This window comes from Oncorhynchus clarkii, chromosome 6 (genome assembly GCF_045791955.1).
Source record: "Oncorhynchus clarkii lewisi isolate Uvic-CL-2024 chromosome 6, UVic_Ocla_1.0, whole genome shotgun sequence".
NCBI classification, from domain to species: Eukaryota; Metazoa; Chordata; class Actinopteri; order Salmoniformes; family Salmonidae; genus Oncorhynchus; species Oncorhynchus clarkii.
In genome coordinates this window covers 35397639-35416229 of record NC_092152.1, presented here as the reverse complement: position 1 = coordinate 35416229, position 18591 = coordinate 35397639, and the positions used below count along the sequence as shown (strand labels likewise).

Sequence of the window (18591 nt, the reverse complement as noted above, 5' to 3'; positions counted from 1 at the left end):
GTTTGCCCCAATCACCCACCATCTGGCTTTGTCAGTGAACATTACAGCCTCACAGTCTCATCTGCAAACAACATTGGCTCGGAATGCACAACACAGACAGGCTAAAAGCACAGAGCTGGGAGCTGGGATTTTCTTCAAACAAAACACAGCAGCAAAAAAACACACACAGCTCAGCTTAGACAACAAGTGTAGCTCGGAAGAAAGGATTGAAAAAAAGCGTGTGGGGCGGCCCGAGCTGCATCCACACACAAACAAAGCACACTTTACATTCAAAGGCTGACTAGCTTCAGAGATAAGACAACCGTCATGCATTTCCCAACCAAACAACGCAAATACCTCTGCCTATGCTGCAGCTGATTGTCTTTCTCTTGGCGAAGGAGAGATTATACTGGGTTCAGATGAGTGGTGCCACAGCACTAGATCAGCCCCCTACTGAAACGGTCACTTAAACGGAGCTGCCCATGGGTTTGGTTGATTGGTTGGTTGGTGGCTCATTTCCATGGAGACGACAGCATTCTGTCTACATGACAGAGTGGTTCTATGGCTCACAAGCTGGTCCCATAGCCGCAGGGGAGAGCAGATTATCTCCAAAGGAGCCTTTCCATTATCAGGAACCCTCTGATCTTGCAGCCTAGCCATGCCACAGTGAGATAGTTAGAGAGGACTGGGCTTCCTAAAGGGGCTCGGTCAGACAGAGCAGTGGAGACCACAGCTAAGTAGGGTTGGGTTGAGTTCTTTTTACTATCTCTATGTCCTGTCTATACTCTCAGCTCATCACCAATAGGAGCCAGCCACTTATCATCCTCTCTCTGTTCAAAAAGTGTGTGGCCAGCCGCCACAGAATAAACGCTAGCTAACAAACGCTATATTAAACTGGGTAGTTCGAGCACTGACTGCTGATTGGCTGACAGCCGTGACATATCAGACCATATACCACAGGTATGACAAAACATGTATTTTAATGACAATGGTAACCCGTTTATAATAGCAATAAGGCTATTAGCAATTTGTGGCATATGGCCAACATACCACGGCTAAGGGCTGTGTCCAGGCACTCCGTGAGGTGACTTATTGCTTAAATATCTCACCCTCTTGTCTCACAAACATGAGCCGATCAATGGTTAAATGGGCCTGCTTCGCATTTACTCATAGAGGGTGCTTCAGTACCGAGGTGTGTGGCGGAGCTCATCCGAGCGTGGGCCGATGGGATGTGTGCACAAATAGAAATGTCAGCCGAGGTGTAAAGAGGTGTAAAGAAGTGTCAAGTCGAGGTCACAGCCGCGGCAACGCCACATCTGTTTTCCTGATTTGTTGCGCAGTGCCGCTGACGGCAGAAGTTCACACATGGGAGGTGTAAAGGTGAAGGGGAAATAAAGGTGGGAGTGCCCACGCGTCAGTTTACCATTTAACCCTGACCCCCGGTGTCTCGACTGGCCGGGGGAATGGCTGATCGAGCAAAGCGGTCCTCAGATGGCCACTGAAACAACGAAAACCTCTTCTGTTCTGTCTGAGTAGAGGAGGAGGAAGAGGGGGGAGGAGGAGGAGGAGGTGCAGAAAGGCTCTGTTGCTCAGGCTACTCAGTGTCTCCACACAAAACAGTTTTGTATGTTTCAGAAACTGGATGAAGACAGCATGTGGATTCAATATAGTAAACCTAATACTCACTAAACTATCTATCACTCTGTATTGTAATAACAAGCGCAACTGAGATAGCAAATCAAATCAAATTGTATTTGTCACATGCGCCAAATACAACAGGTGTTCACCTTACAGTGAAATGCTTACATACAAGTCCTTACCAACAATGCAGTTGAAAGAAAATAACCCCCCAAAAAGTAAGAGATAAGAATAACAAATAATTAAAGAGCAGCAGTAAATAACAACAGCGGGGCTATAGACAGAGGGCACCGTTACAGAGTCAATGTGCGGGGGCACCGGTGTCGATGTAATTGAGGTGATATGTACATGTAGGTAGAGTTATTAAAGTGACTATACATAGATAATAACAGAGAGTAGCAGCAGCAAAGAAGTTGGGGGGCAATGCAAATAGTCTGGGTAGCCATTTGATTAGCTGTTCAGGAGTCTTATGGCTTGGGGTAGAAGCTGTTTAGAAGCCTCTTGGACCTAGACTTGGCGCCGCCCTCCGTGCGTAGCAGAGAGAACAGTCCACGACTAGGGTGGCTTGAGTCTCCGACAATTCCCAGGACCTTCCTCTGACACCGGCTGGTATAGACGTCCTGGATGGCAGGAAGCTTGGCCCCGGTGATGTACTGGGCCGAACGCACTACCCTCTGCAGTGCCTTGCGGTCGGAGGCCGATTAATTGCCATACCAGGCAGTGATGCAGCCCGTCAGGATGCTCTCGATGGTGCAGCTGTAAAACCTTTTGAGGATCTGAGGACCCATGCTAAATCTTTTCAGGGGGAAAAAGTGTTGTTGTGCCCTCTTCATGACTGTCTTGGTGTGCTTGGACCATTTTAGTCTGTTGGTGATGTGGACGCCAAGGAACTTGAAGCTCTCAACCTGCTCCACTACAGCCCCATTGATGAGAATGAGGACATGGTCGGTCCTCCTTCTCCTGTAGTCCACAATCATCTCCTTTGTCTTGATCACGTTGAGGGAGAGGTTGTTGTCCTTGCACCACATGGTCTCATCGTTGTCGGTGATCAGGACTACCACTGTTGTGTCATCAGCGAACTTAATGATGGTGTTGGAGTCGTGCCTGGCTGTGCAGTTGTGAACTGGGTGTACAGGAGGGGACTGAGCCCGTATTGAGGATCAGTGTGGCGGATGTGTTGTTACCTACCCTTATAACCTGGGGGCGGCCGTCAGGAAGTCCAGGATCCAATTGCAGGGAGAGCTCTTTAGTCCCAGGGTCCTTAGCTTAGTGATGAGCTCTGAGGGCACTACGTTGTTGAATGATGAGCTGTAGTCAATGAATAGTCAATGAATAGCATATTCACATAGGTGTTCCTTTTGTCCAGGTGGGAAAGGGCAGTGTGAGATTGCATCATCTGTCTTTCTAAGCAAACAGCTGGAGGCAGGGCTTTCTCCTATAGAGCTCCATTTTTATGGAACGGTCTGCCTACCCATGTCAGAGACGCAAACTCGGTCTCAACCTTTAAGTCTTTACTGAAGACTCATCTCTTCAGTGGGTCATATGATTAAGTGTAGTCTGGCCCAGGAGTGGGAAGGTGAACGGAAAGGCACTGGAGCAACGAACCGCCCTTGCTGTCTCTGCCTGGCCGGTTCCCCTCTTTCCACTGGGATTCTCTGCCTCTAACCCTATTACAGTTGCTGAGTCACTGGCTTACTGGGGCTCTCTCATGCCGTCCCTGGAGGGGGTGCGTCACCTGAGTGGGTTGATTCACTGATGTGGTCATCCTGTTGTGGTCATCCCCCCCCCCCCTTGGGTTGTGCCGTGGCGGAGGTCTTTGTTGTCTCAGGATGGTAAGTTGGTGGTTGAAGATATCCCTCTAGTGGTGTGGGGGCTGTGCTTTGGCAAAGTGGGTGGGGTTATATCCTTCCTGTTTGGCCCTGTCCGGGGGTGTCCTCGGATGCGGCCACAGTGTCTCCTGACCCCTCCTGTCTCAGCCTCCAGTATTTATGCTGCAGTAGTTTATGTGTCGGGGGGGATAGGGTCAGTTTGTTATATCTGGAGTACTTCTCCTGTCCTATTCGGTGTCCTGTGTGAATCTAAGTGTGCGTTCTCTAATTCTCTCCTTCTCTCTTTCTTTCTCTCTCTCGGAGGACCTGAGCCCTAGGACCATGCCCCAGGACTACCTGACATGATGACTCATTGCTGTCCCCAGTCCACCTGGCCGTGCTGCTGCTCCAGTTTCAACTGACCTGAGCCCTAGGACCATGCCCCAGGACTACCTGACATGATGACTCCTTGCTGTCCCCAGTCCACCTGACCGTGCTGCTGCTCCAGTTTCAACTGTTCTGCCTTATTATTATTCGACCATGCTGGTCATTTATGAACATTTGAACATCTTGGCCATGTTCTGTTATAATCTACACCCGGCACAGCCAGAAGAGGACTGGCCACCCCACATAGCCTGGTTCCTCTCTAGGTTTCTTCCTAGGTTTTGGCCTTTCTAGGGAGTTTTTCTTAGCCACTGTGCTTCTACAACTGCATTGCTTGCTGTTTGGGGTTTTAGGCTGGGTTTCTGTACAGCACTTTGAGATATCAGCTGATGTACGAAGGGCTATATAAAAATAAATTTGATTTGATTTGATCTGTGGATCTGTTGGTGCGGTATGCAAATTGGAGTGGGTCTAGGGTTTCTGGGATAATGGTGTTTATGTGAGCTATGACCAGCCTTTCAAAGCATTTCATGGCTACAGGCACGAGTGCTACGGAACGGTAGTCATTTAGGCAGATTACCTTGGTGTTCTTGGGCACAGGAACTATGGTGGTCTGCTTGAAACATGTTGGTATTACAGACTCAGACAGGGCGAGGTTGAAAATGTCAGTGAAGACACTTGCCAGTTGGTCAGCGCATGCTCGGGGGTACACATCCTGGTAATCTGTTTGGCCCAGCAGCCTTGTGAATGTTGACCTGTTTAAAGGTCTTACTCACATTGGCTGTGGAGAGCGTGATCACACAGTCGTCCGGAACAGCTGATGCTCTCATGCATGTTTCAGTGTTATTTGCCTTGAAGCGAGCATATAAGTAGTTTAACTCATCTGGTAGGCTTGTGTCACTGAGCAGCTCTCGGCTGTGCTTCCCTTTGTAGTCTGTAATGGTTTGCAAGCCCTGCCACAACCGACGAGCGTCAGAGCCGGTGTAGTACGATTCGATCTTAGTCCTGTATTGACGCTTTGCCTGTTTGATGGTTCGTCGGAGGGCGTAGCGGGATTTCTTGTAAGCGTGTTAGAGTCCCGCTCCTTGAAAGCGGCAGCTCTACCCTTTAGCTTAGTGCGAATGTTTCCAGTAATCCATGGCTTCTGGTTGGGGTATGTACGTACAGTCACTCATGGGATGACGTCCCCGATGAAGCAAGTGACTGATGTGGTGTACTCCTCAATGCCATCGGAAGAATCCCGGAACATGTTCCAGTCTGTGCTAGCAAAACAGTCCTGTCGTTTAGCATCTGCTTCATCTGACCACTTTTTTTTATAGACCGAGTCACTGGTCCCTGGTAGCACATTATATTCCTTTCATCATTCAATGATAAAAACAATATATTGAACAATATGCTCGGCAGCTGTATGGCCAGACATCACACAGCCCTCATAAACCACCTTCCAGAAAAGATCAGTGGTGGCTACAAGTGACTTAGTAATTGCTCCCTTAGCTGTTGTCTCTTCAGCTGCACTATAGCTGGATCCATATTCAGTCAATAAACCACTGAGACAGCTGCACAGAGAGGCCTAATCACAAAGCCTTCAACTACACGCCCACTCTCTGTCACAACAGCCCTGCGCCACCCATTGACACTGACGACAGCCAGTGATAAGGATGATGGACAGGTGTTGGGTTTCTTGCCAGCCTGGCCGTTCTCGTTAAGGACAGGGATGACAGGGACTGGCATGACTGCAGCTTCTGTCTAGAGTTGCACTCTATTAGAATGTGGGGAAACATTTAAAAAGGGTTTTGCAAAGACAAAGTAAAAAAATAACATTTCGTTTTGGATTAGATAGAGCCTCGTGGTTTCACTCTGTTTGGGACCATTTTAATCAGTTTCGTGCCTACTGAACACGACCCAGGTAAGGTAGCTAAAATATCTGCTTGGGGCCAATGTTAGGACGGCAAGTCCCCACTTAGCATAGCGCAACTCTACACGGGAGCTAAGTTAATATATCATTAAGAGTGAGGTCTTGCACAGAGCAGTCAGTTTTCTAATGGAACTAAAATACCCTCTAAAGGGGACAACTAGCAAAGCACTGTGGGATCGCATGACATACCAGCATTGACGTTGCAAGGGAACTAATTGCCCTTCTAGAAAAGCCCGAGAGAAAATGGACATTGAAAAAAAACACCTAGTATATTTATGACAGAAAAACAGGACAAATATCTTGTGCTGCGTTCTGACATCATTTCCTAAACTGTATTATAAACCTAACAAATCCCTCCAGGTGTCCTCCAGAGCAGGGGAAAGGAGCGACCAGAGAGGTGCTGTGGCTGTGGTTTAGTCCTGTTGGCACGCCCGCATCCCTGCCTCCCTCCCTCCCTGCCTGCCTGCCTCTCCCTATGAATAGAACATGACAATGTCGTCGTCATTTAAAACGCTATAAATATTGAAGAAGAATTAAAATAATTTATGGAAAAAGACGGTTTAACACGGTGTGTTTTTCCGCTCTCGCACGGCGGAGCAATGGGCAGCTGCAGTGCAGGCTGGGAATTCTGTAATTGCTTTTTCTCTCCCTGAAGCCAGCTTCCTGCCTTAAATCAAAAAAGGCAATCTCTGTCAGTAATGGCTCAATTAATAATTAAACACGTGTCTTATCTCCGCAGCGCTCCCTCTATTCATTTTCATCTCTCTGACAGGGACGACTGCACAAACAGCATTAGCACTATCAATAAAAGGAGCATTAATAACAGGCGCTTTCTCCAAAAACAAATCATCACCCAGCTCATAAGCTCTCCTATGACCGTGAACAATAATAGCTGAGGGGATTAATAAAGAAACAAACACAAACACGCTTTGGTTTCCCCACTGATTCTAGTGATGTTGTTTTGTCCCCGGCTGGCGACAGACAGCACAGGGAGGGAGAAACATATTAAGGGCCTGGGCATTCTGAAAGGATTTACTCCTGTTTAAAAATTAAATTGAATCAGGGAAACAAATGAGCTTTAGCGCAGGCTCGACAATAACTACGGAGGTGGTAGTGTGGGGAGAGCAGTGACGGCGGAACCATAGAAAGATAATCATTCCATTCTATGGGCGCAACATCCAGCTGAAGCATGGCAATTCTGGAACAACCCAGCTCCCCATGGCACAGTACACAGTGTGTCTGTGGTCTATGTGCCAAATGACGAACCCCCCCGAGCGCCCAGACATAAGTGTTCTGTCAATACAGGCCATCAGGCCCTGATAAAGAAAGCATTTCCAGCAAGCTGCGCTTCGTCAAACCAATCAGAGTAGGTACCGCAGTGAGGTTTACCGGGTTTAAGATTCCTCCGCAGTGACGGCTGCATTTAATACAGCCCTGTAATCTGGCTGCGTGGGCTACAGAAAGCCCCTGCGCCCTCCCTGCGTTCTCGCTATTACGCATCCCGTCTGCCCCCAACCCAGCCCAGCTCTGCCTGGCCCAGTCAGCCACTCTCTCCTACGCGCTCGCTCCACTCCTCCACTCAGACTCAACAGCCTGCAAAGCTGATTAGCTGGTCATTATTTAAATGGGCGAAAGCCCACAAACACTGTGCCGCCGCCGCGCTGAGGTTAGCAACATCACAATGACCTGGCCAGAGGAGCATCGCCTGGTGCATTACAAACACACTCTCATCTGCTTGTTCTCCCTGCCCCTGACCCACCCAACCTCCCCCTCTCTAGTCTCTTCTCTCTCTTCGTGTATGCAAGAGGTATGACTGACTCTATTCTATATTCCTGGCTGTGTGTGGAGTGCACCTATAGGCTGCTATACCCAAGCCATAGCCCTGTTATTGACATGCAGCAAACAGCAGCCTTCAGGAACAAAGGGCACTCAGCACCTATTGAGTGGCAGGCAGGGCTGCAGAGCAGACAGGCCGCTTGATTAGTGATTCGACACGGGGACCCTGGGCTGTGTAGCACATAATGAGGGCTTAGAGAGCTACCATGAGCTCATAGGAGGGAGAGAGAGGGAGAGAGAGGGGGGGCTTCAGCCCCACAAGGAATGGGTTCTCAACGTTGGTACTGAGAATTCTGGATATGAAAAATGCTAGGAAAAAAAGCTATTCTGAATACCATTCCTCTGGATATTGGTGTTTGTATTGTATGATTGTTTATATATGAACAGGTAAGGATAAACAAAGCTAAATCCTCCACAGGGGAAGCTAAATGGTTTATTCATTTGTTTATTTGTTTACCCTCATGTCAATTAAGCTAATTAGTCTCTGACATCCGTGACGAGTTGATGTCTACATCCAACTACAGTGGATTCCACCTCCGTGACGCAAGCAGCAGTAGCCTAAACCATGTCCTACCTTTAACCGTGGCTACAGTAACAGTTACATGGAGTGTCATATGTGTGTGGTGGTGGTGGCTGTTGTGTTTTTTCCACCACTTCTTCTGCTCTCTCGCTCTCCTCCTTCCTTTGTTCCGCTCGCCTAATCCAGTATGTGTGGGCCGGTAAGTTTAATGGAAACAATTTATTAAGTCCAGCTTAAAATGCCATCTGCTGCTAAGCCTCTCAAAGCCGCTAAGCTCCTGGTTTAGCCCGAAGCTCGCTGTGTTCACGCTTACTGTAATGCGCTGTTTAAAATGAGCACAACGGGTCAAAATTAATCAGGATTATATGGGCACAAATCCACTTCAGAAATGGGTTTTCACCAATCTTTCTCCCCCACCTATCCCAAGATGCCCCTGGTTTGGCTCAGGGAACAAATTGGGTTCGTCTGTCCACTCACATGAAACCCCTGTTAGACACGACAGAGCCAAAATGGCCTCCCAGGCAGAGTGAGAGAACTAGAGTGCTGTTCCCCTCAGACATTTCCTGCTTTCACTAGCGTCTCTGTGTGTTTCCAGTTTCTGGTAGGTAGGTGGTATGTCACGCTCTCTTTTTCCATAGGAGCTCTGCTTGAGTTTCGTAAGTACCCACAAAGTATGTTTATCCTCTCCTGGTGGCAGAACCCATACGTCCTCAGCAGCTACATTTAGCTTTTTATTCGCCTTCCAAGAACTGAGAAATGTCAACTCTGAACTGCAACCAGATCTCTTTCAATAAATGCAATGCCCCAAAGCCCCACACAAGACTTTAAGACAGTGTTTCTCCTTCAAGAAATCAATAGTTCTCAGGAAGTTCACGACGAAGCTAAACAACAACTCTGATAACGGTTAGGTAACGTCTGTCCTTTACCATACTGGAGCTAGCTGGTAGCTACCGGAACCTTCTTACCTAATCATTGAAAGCACCACAGTCATGCACTAAGGTCAGACTCCAGAAGGTTGAAGAATACTGTTTTCCATAGCATAAAGAAAACTGCATTGATGCTGTGAAGGAGGTAGTGACACAGAGAAGAAGAAATGCTCTAGCAAATTATGAGGAAAAAAACTGTTAGGATTTCTGAGTGTTACTAAAAGGGATACATTTGCCCTTTATCTACTTCCCCAGAGTCAGATGCACTCGTGGATACCATTGTTCTGTCTCTGTGTCCAGTATGAAGAAAAATTAGAGGTAGTTTCGCAAGCCAATGCTAACTAGCGTTGGTGCAATGATTGGAAATCTATGGTATCTGCTAGCATGCTAGCAGATAACATAGAATACCAGTCATTGCGCTAACACAGTTAGCAATTACGCTAGCGCTAGTTAGCAACTTCTTTCAAACTGCACGCGGAGACATAAAAATGGTATCCACAAGTTCCTCCTACTCTGGGGAAAAAGATAAAGGGCCTCCTTGCCAAAATCCTGACGTATCCCTTTAAGGCTATTATTGTGGTTGACTGCCTTCAATGATTACTATGTTGGACTGTCAACTTGGTGATGATGCAGCTCATCTAAAATGACTAATGAAAGGTGAAATTGTCAGAAACAAGCAAAATGTCAAAATGCAGGAAATTAGTCAAAATGCTCATTAGCACTTTCAGTGCTTTACCAACTGTGTGCGTGTGTGCGCGTATGTGTGAGTGCGCCCAATCTCTCGGAGCCAAGAGCTGTGTAGGCCCAGTGATCAGAGACTGAGAGGATTGTAGAATGTAGATTGGTCCCTAAGGACTGAGTGGCAGACGGGTAATAGGACATAGATACAATGCATGGTAAACTAGAGGAAAACATCCCCCAGGCTCTGCTCTGCATTCTACACACAGGCCTGGCAAACACATACACATGTATGAACCACACATTAATGCACACACACACACACACACACACACACAGAGGACCTAAAACTAGGATCCATTACAGTACGTTGGCAAAGGGACTGCATGCAATGGTAGCAGCTAACACGATAATAACCTCTCACTCATCACTGAATCAGATGATCCAGCCAGAGCCATCCCCTGGCTTTTCCTTTTCATCCTAATCCTAATCTGGTGCCCTTATTGTTGCCGGACTTTCACACACACGCACACACACGCACACACACACACACACAGTGCCGTTGATCCCTGTGACAAACAGGCAGGGACCTCTGATGGGATTGCCTGGATGTAATTCTCCAGTCCTAATCCCTGGGTCCGCATGGTGTGCATTGGACATGGAATGGGATTCACATTAGCAGGATTTCCCCAAGACCTGCTTGCCCACTGACACAGCTAGGCCCTCTCTAGACTGGATGTGGGAGAGAGTCAGTGTGTGTGTGTGTGTGTGTATGTGTGTGTGTATGTGTGTGTGTGTCTGCACGTGCGTGCGTGTGATAAACCAGCAACTCGGCCAACAATAACAATCTTAACTGACAATGATGGTAGTACACTTTAGGCTTGGACATGTGTCCTTGCTGTTTTGAAAATCATGAACTCCATACTGTAATGTCTGAAAGTTGTAATTTACTGTTTCTGTTCAGGCATAAAACAGGCTGGGTCCTAATCTATCCAAGGCAAGCTGGCCCGCAGACATGCACTCTTTCTATCTCCTCCTGAAAATGGCCCCATTTTACACAATATCCATCATGCGGCATCTGTTAATGGGTCTGGTTCCTGCCCTGGGGGGGACGTGGACTACATACTGCTATCTTTCATCAGACAGGGGATTGTCCACCCCTCCGCTCTCCTGCCCACCTCCACATCCTTACACCAGCTCCCCATTCAGCCTGAGTACAGGTGAGGTACTCCTTTCCTACACTCTTCCGACCCCTAAACCCTCCGTCAATTCCCAGTGGACCTGTGATTATGTCGACTGAGAGGCTCAGGCCCCTCCCTCCTCATCCCTCCTCTGTCCTGGCCTCTGGCCGCCATTACTGTCTGGCCTGCTGTCAGAAGCCTTGTAGCCTGGGGGGACCTTCCCATTTATGGATTGGGAGCATGTGGCACGGAGCCTGTAAATCCACTCTAATGAGCCTGAATGTTGTGTGTGGGAAGGGAGATATGTCTGCCTTCGGTTGGGTGTCCCAACACAGTTCCACAGGGAAGAAAATATACAAATGTGGATGTTCTGATTTGTGCTCAATCAGATTAGAATCAGAAGACATCGTTGGCATGTTATAAACTGCCTTGGTGTTCATTGAAATGTAATCTATAAGGGCGATAGCGGACCACACAGGGGGGAAATGGTTTGTGGTGACTAGAGAAGAACAAAAGTCTTACCTTTGGGTGTAGTGGGGGAAAATAGTTTCTCGGATCCTACATCAGATACCTGGAAGACAAGAGGACGGAGAAACATTAATAGTCTGGTTAGATGGATGACCTCTGTGGAAGACATTGGTAGTTTCCAGACGAAGGTGGGACACCTCAGAGAACGTGACAAACTGCATTGCATTCACGACACAATAGAGGACGGGGTTGGATCCTTCAGCCAAAATGTTCATGATTATAACACACTAATTCTATTCCATTTGGGACCATCAAGATGGCTAACATGGATGTCTCTATTGTGTCCAACAGACATATTTCCACTGATCTACTGCAACATATTTATATGGACACAACAACTCTCCGTTCCAATACAGCTCCTTTACTCCACTTCACCCATAGATAATCATCACAGTGCCTCCTTGACTTGTGTTCAATCTGCTTCATTGAGAAGCAGCCCCTTCTCTGCACCTGACTGAGTTCCTTATTCTCACAACGTCCCTCTCTCTAAGCAGAGCTGAACTCTTTCAGTCCAGACAGAGCCAAGGTAACATTAGGGGGCACTGTTGTGCCACCTGAGAGCCAGCCAGCCCACTCATACTCACAGCACATGAGGTTGTCAGAGAGGAGAGGAGAGGAGAGGAAGAGAAGAGGGCACTACTGTATGGCGGATCAGCCTCTGCGGGATCTTAGCAGGAGCTGAGAACGTACAAAGACCCTACACACGACACAACACACGACCACACCGCGACACAATGAACGACCACAACACAACACAACGAACGACCACCACAAGCTAAATGCTGCTCAACCGTCAATTGTAAATCGGAGAAAATCTAACTCTCGTTCAAGCCACACTGTAATACTTTTCATTATTGAATCATTGTCGTCAAAATATGATTTTAGGAGAAAATGTTACATTAAATATTTGCTTTATCCAACTCTCCATTAAATCACTACTATATAATTTCCACAGCTATAAAGGTTCAGTTGAGAGAAGTTGTTAGAGGCGAGTCCCCCCTGAGAGTCGAGCAAATACACCACTGTGAGTAATGGTCAGAGACAAAAAGCTGGAAGGGGAAAAAGGCATCTGACTATGAAGTGACAGCAGAGACGTGCAGACTAAACACTGGGAGCGTTTCCCTCCCTGGTCAGATGTATGTGGAGATTCTGGCAAGCCTCTCCAGAAAGAAAACACACCATACATTTGAACAAAAATACACATCAAACCCGGCCCGGCGAGACACAGAACTTTTAAACACAGCTCTGGAGTCATAAATCAACCACAGACAACCTGCTATTTTGCGAGAGGGTGGCAAAAGTATGCATTTAAAAGATAATATTAAACACGGAACATCTTCCTTATCCCACGAGGTCAGTCTTGGTGTAAATCACTGTTTCCCCTCCTCGTCTCCTCGCCAGGACTAAGAAAAGCTGTTCAAACTGAGCATATGCTTCATCCATTGGGCCCCAGTGTCCTTAACTGCCATCATTGTAGTTTACACAGCACAAAGAGAACATATGTAAAGCACTGTCAGTGAATCAGAGGGAGAACACACTGTAAACACAGATGTCGCTCCTTGGCTTCTCTCAGTCTGCTCAAGTGTTCTGAAGACTCTTCTTCTAATACCTTCCAATCTAGACACTGCTACCGCCTTTACTGAACACTAGACTAAAGTGTTTATGTGGAGACACCCTCTCGTTTAATATAAACTATAACAGTGCCCCTCCAGCCTCTAAAGTGCTCCAATAACTCTTTAACGCCCAGTCAAGGTATGGTACAGTATAAGGGCATGGTGTATTTTCAGTACAAGGCAGAGGTAGAAGTGAATCCTTAGCTTCAGTAGCAGTGTTGTCGTGTTGCATTCCACCCTGTTGGTGAAGAGGAGAAAAAGACAAGTGTTCTGCATTGGCCTCCTCCATTCTCCCAGAACCAGGGCGTCTGCAACACTACGCTCTTTGTGAACTAGCACTCCACATTAAACGCTCCATGTAGCAAGCCTCGCCACCCGTCCGCCTGTCTGAATCACCGGCTGCCCTGGAGGGCCTGTGTGAAAATATGGATCAGGAGAAATTAATGCTTGTCAAGTGGACACGGGATCTGGGTCGAGGTCTGGGTGCTGGGAGCTCGGAGAGGCACACACGGCCATGAAAACAAAATGGTTTGGTCATACTCGAAACTACAACTATTACTAGTCCAACGCTCTAACCACTAGGCTACCTGTGTTGGATGTCAAACTCATTTTGCCCCAGTCGCCGCATTTGGTCTTTAACGAGGTCCGGATGGCCGCACTGAACATTTATTATATTTCCTTGCTGTCAAAACTAGCAAAAAATAGTCCTCTATCCATTGTTTTTTGGAATTTTCGACGCTACCTGACTGTCTAGTGAATGTTAGCGAGCTGGACAGTCAAGAAACAGAATGAATATAGGTTGATTATCATGTCTACACAGTTCCAATTTGATTTAGTCATTTTAAAGTACATTGAGTTTGTTTCCCTCCCGCAACGGTATTTTTAAAAAACTCAAATCACCCGTGGGCCAGACTAAGACTTCTGTATCCGTATGTGTTCAGTAAAGGCGAATTCTGTTGCTAGCTAATTGTTTTTATATTCCAACAAACTTAGTTGTTTCAACAACCAGTGTTTAGATGTAATGCTCTGTTTTGTATCCACTCTTCCCCACATGAGTCAGTAATTCATAATTACAAGGCCAAATTACAAAGGCAGTTCTTAGGCATGCCAAAACAGGGTCTGCTTTTGGCAAAAAAATGTTGTTGCTATGAACTTCTGGGTTAGCTTGGTCAAGTTTACATTTTTCCAGAGGGCTGTTCTGTTGGCAGTTTCTGCGCCTGTGGTTGCGGTGCACAGAGGTCATGTATAAAATAACTAAATCACACTCTCTTTGTTGAGGGGAACACTGGCCACTATTAAAAAACAGACAGGGAACGAAAGAGGAGAACTGAAAAGGAGGAGAGGGGAGGAAAGGAGAGGGGGGCACCAACCAAAGGCCAGGTTTTCCAAAGGAAACAGGGAAATCTAACAATTTAAAAACAAAGGAAATTCAAGCCACATTGCTGCGAGCCAAAAGCCCTTGGACTGGGCCGCAGGAAGCCTGACCTTTGGGGCAGTCTGCTATTTGAGCCTGAGGCTTCGTGGCCTGGCCTTCTCTCAGGAGAGCCGTCAGCAGGCTTTAGCTTTCCTTCTCTATTCTATTCATTAGCCATGCTTTATGATTCAGCTTCCTCTGAGCCACACAAGGGCTCCCTGAGGAAACATGCTGCCTGCCTGCTGGAGAGAAAAAAGAGAGAAAGAAAAACGGACAAAAATGCAACAAGGAGGTCATAGGCCTCAGCCGGGGCCTGCTCACAGCAGCTGTGAAATTCTCTCGTTTCCTCACCAGGCCTGGTGTGGGGAGAGCGAGAGAGAGAGAGAGAGAGGGAACGAGGCAGGTAGGCGGTGGAGGGGGGTAGGGGCGTGTAATCCCACCAACGGAGTGCTAACTCCCCAAACAGCCACACGCAGCACCATAGTTCCAAGATTTAGGGAATGCCAAATTACGAATTACACCACCGTTGAAGTCCCTCAACTTCCCAGAACACGTCTGACGTATTGGCTGCATAAATCTCCTGATAATAGCACACAGAGGGAGGGAGTGGGAAAACCAATACCCAACATTTAGTGAGACACTTAATGTAGTGGGGCATTTCTACATCTGCTGTCACTGCAGAGAAATATAACAAATTGTTAGCAATTGTAAAAAGCATGAAAAGCGTTTCCACTAAATTCTGCACAATGAAGCTAATGAGCTTTGGCTGTAGCTCTGTAGCGGGCTGGGAAGAAAGGTAATCAACAGAATGACCTTCAGCCATGAATTTATGAAAGGCATTGATCAGTTAAGGATGTGATTTCACAAAGACAGGAAGGTCAGCAATTACCCACATTCAATTAACCTCATTTAGAAAATACTGCTGAGAGACCAATTTCCCAGTGCTTTATATCAAACGATCTGTCCGGGGCGAAGCCTCACCTTTGATCTACAGCTCGTATTGCGTGCTTTGCATTCCTGAACACTGAGCTAGATATTTCCAAATGGAGGAGGGGGAGGAGGAGGAGGAGGGCTATAGGTATGTGTGGTGGTTAGGGAGAAAACAAAACCATAACAAAATGCCAAATAGAGACCCAAGCAGAAACCCTACTCCTAGTCCCCGTGAAAATAATCTCTGGGTACATTTTGTACAGAATAGAATTGTAAAATCATTTGACTGTTTAACTGCGGAATATTAAAACGAGGCTTTGCTGGAGCTGTGCGAGGGATTCTGTTGTGGTTCCCAAACCCACAAACTTTCACATTTGACTGTTTATATTTCAATCATAGCAGATGCTCTTTTCCACATTGACTATCCTCCCTTTCGGAAGCATGTAACCACCACAGACCAGCTATGGCCTATAACACTCCAACCAAATGCATGCAGTGGGTTTAGCTGACAAAGACATGGGAACAAACTTACTGTATTCCATCCTTTGGCCGATACTGATCGATAGTGATGATGCCTTATTGCCTCTGCTCTACCTTTGAGCCTAAAGTCTGGATTATTTTTACACAAAGCCAATCATTATGCACCATATTCCCTGCAGTGCTGTTTGATGCGTGAACCATTCAGCCATATGTTCCTCCAACATCCCCCTGCATCCCTCCCATGGTACAACCCACCTACCACCATCCATCCATGGGGAGAGGAGAGGGAAGGCAGGGCAGGGAGGGTCACTACCCCTCCTGTTCTGTCTGGACTAACACAGGTGTGGGCACTGGGCGGCCATGACATGATGCAACACTGCACATCACAGAGCATCCACTTCACAGACCATTAATTTATCAAAGCGGGAGAGGGAGCAGAGAGAGATATGCGGGGGACTCAAAGGAGGCACGCTAGCTGGCACGGACAACCAAGCTCTCAATTACCCTGGCAGCCCCACTCTGTCCCTGCCCACCCGCCACCTCCCCACACCGCCCGCCACACACTTCTGTTAATTTGCGTCCCGGGTTGGTGTTTCATCACTGTCACCCTGCTCCGACACCTACTCTCCTCCTCCACTGTCACCCAACGGCCAACACCCCCTCCAACCTCCTCTACCCACCTTCTGGCTCCAGCCACCTCCTCCTGCCTCCTCTAGCCACCCTCTGGCTCCAGCCACCTCCTCCTGCCTCCTCTAGCCACCCTCTGGCTCCAGCCACCTCCTCCTGTCTCCTCTACCCACCCTCTGGCTCCAGCCAGAGGTCGTATTTCATCTGCCATTTATGTAACAATCATGTCAGGGTAGCCATTGCTTTGATAAATATTTCCCCTCAGCAACAACCACGCATAAAGTGAAATCACTCTCTAACCCCAACCCTCTTGCTTGCTCGCCATTTGGCATACCTGGGCCAAATTCATAGCGTCTCAGAGTAGGATTGCTGATCACCAATCAAGTTTAGCATTTTAGATTATAATGATTAATATTACATGTACAGGGGTACCTGATCCTAGATCAGCACTCCCTACTCTTAGATGCAGTACAGTAGCAGTAGAAAACAAAATGTCAGGCGGTGGGACTGATACAGCAGCTAACGTGAAGGTGGATCTGAGACTGGAGTGGCTGCTGCTGTGTTCAGCCATACATGACTGGCCTGCCCGCCTGCCTGTCTGCCACCGCACTGCAACAGGGACACCAAATTAATTATCTCCCTCCTCTGATCTACGCTCGTTTGTCCTTCTTATACTCCTCCTCTGTTCCACAAACTTAATGACCTCCCGAGTGGTCGTTTATCATAAGCCCGCAAGCATTTCCCCCACACTGTCAGGCAGATAGGCAGGGTTAGCAGGGAGGGAATGGGGGCGGGGGGCTGGATTGAGAGAGGGAGGGAGGGAGGTAGGACGCCCCACCAGTCAGAACAGGTGTGGCGCGGGAAGATTACAGACACCCCTCCACATGCACACCCAGAAGTGTAAAGAAGACAGAGACACACTCCCACATGACTGTCAACCAGAAACCATTAGATATTGAGCCTCCCTCACCTAGAGCACAATTAACATAGTAATGCATTCCACAGTGTGACTCTGCAAAATGGAGTCGTCCCCCCTGCACACGGTGCCGTTTTCACAGCCAGCCATGATGTGTGTGTGTGTGTGTGTTTCAAGTTTCCCGTTTTTATTGTCACATGCACAAGTACAGTGAAAGGCCTTTCTTGCTTGCTCTTTCCCAACAATGCCGCAATCAGCATCAGTAGCACGATAACAAATAAATACAAAAGTCAAGTGTGTGTTTGTGTGTGCGCAGGGGAGACGACTCCATGGTCTTCCTTTCCCTAGCAACAGTGGCAGGGTAAGTAAATGTGGAGAGAGAGAGAGAGAGAGAGAGCGAGAGAGAGGGAGAGAGAGAGGGGGGGGGGGGGCTTGAGCTTTGTGTAAAATATTACCCTGTATCTCAGATACCACTCCCCCTTCTCCCTTTACCATCACCCCCCCCCCCCCCCCCCCCACACACACACACACACACCAATCTCCCCTTCCCTCCCTGCTGTTGAGGAGCAGTTGCTAGCCCTTATCATGGCCGCCTGTCAGTTTATTATATAAATTAGCAGCCTATCAGGGAAGTGCAAGGGCCTGTTTCATCAGCAGGAGAAGGGCAGAGGCATGGCATTAAAGCCCCATGCAGCCAGAGATAGGCAGGGTCACAAATCACAGTGGCAGCAGCCCCCACTTCTACCATCAGCCTCCTGGGGCCACCGTAACCAGATAAAGAGAAATTAGGAAAACGGACATGACATATTTCACAGTACTTGGTACCTGGAGGGGAGGGGGGGGGGGAGACAAATGAAAACCTCAACCAAGGGAAGAGGAGAAAAATAAGGACTGAGGGACATCGAATAAATCAAAAAGAAAGGAAGAAAAACTCAACTGTAAAGGCAGGAAATGACAGTCAGAGTTGCTTAAATCAGATTACCGGATTTAAATTCCCTTTGAATTAGGGAACTGGGCAAGCTATCAGTGCCAGTTAAGTGAACCTGTGCAGTGATATTCCTGTTTCACATTCCAACAGAGATAAACCGCTGAGAACGGCTTTCATTAAACAGCATAATGCACCGAGCCACATGCTAAATTGGCCTAATAAAGGAAAGACAGACGAAATCATCTAAGCTATCACTATCCATTTAACTCAATTAGCCCCATGCTGAATCT

The 18591-nt window shown here is 47.6% G+C and overlaps 1 protein-coding gene across 1 annotated transcript in view; it reads right to left on the bottom strand.

Moving 5' to 3' along the window:
• The window catches only part of LOC139411055 (autism susceptibility gene 2 protein-like), a 394290-nt gene that overhangs the window by 33395 nt on the left and 342304 nt on the right, over positions 1–18591 (bottom strand). Inside the window, exon 6 of the mRNA XM_071156850.1 lies at positions 11388–11436. Coding sequence (XP_071012951.1) covers positions 11388–11436 — 49 coding nt within the window. The remainder of the gene's footprint in view (positions 1–11387; positions 11437–18591) is intronic.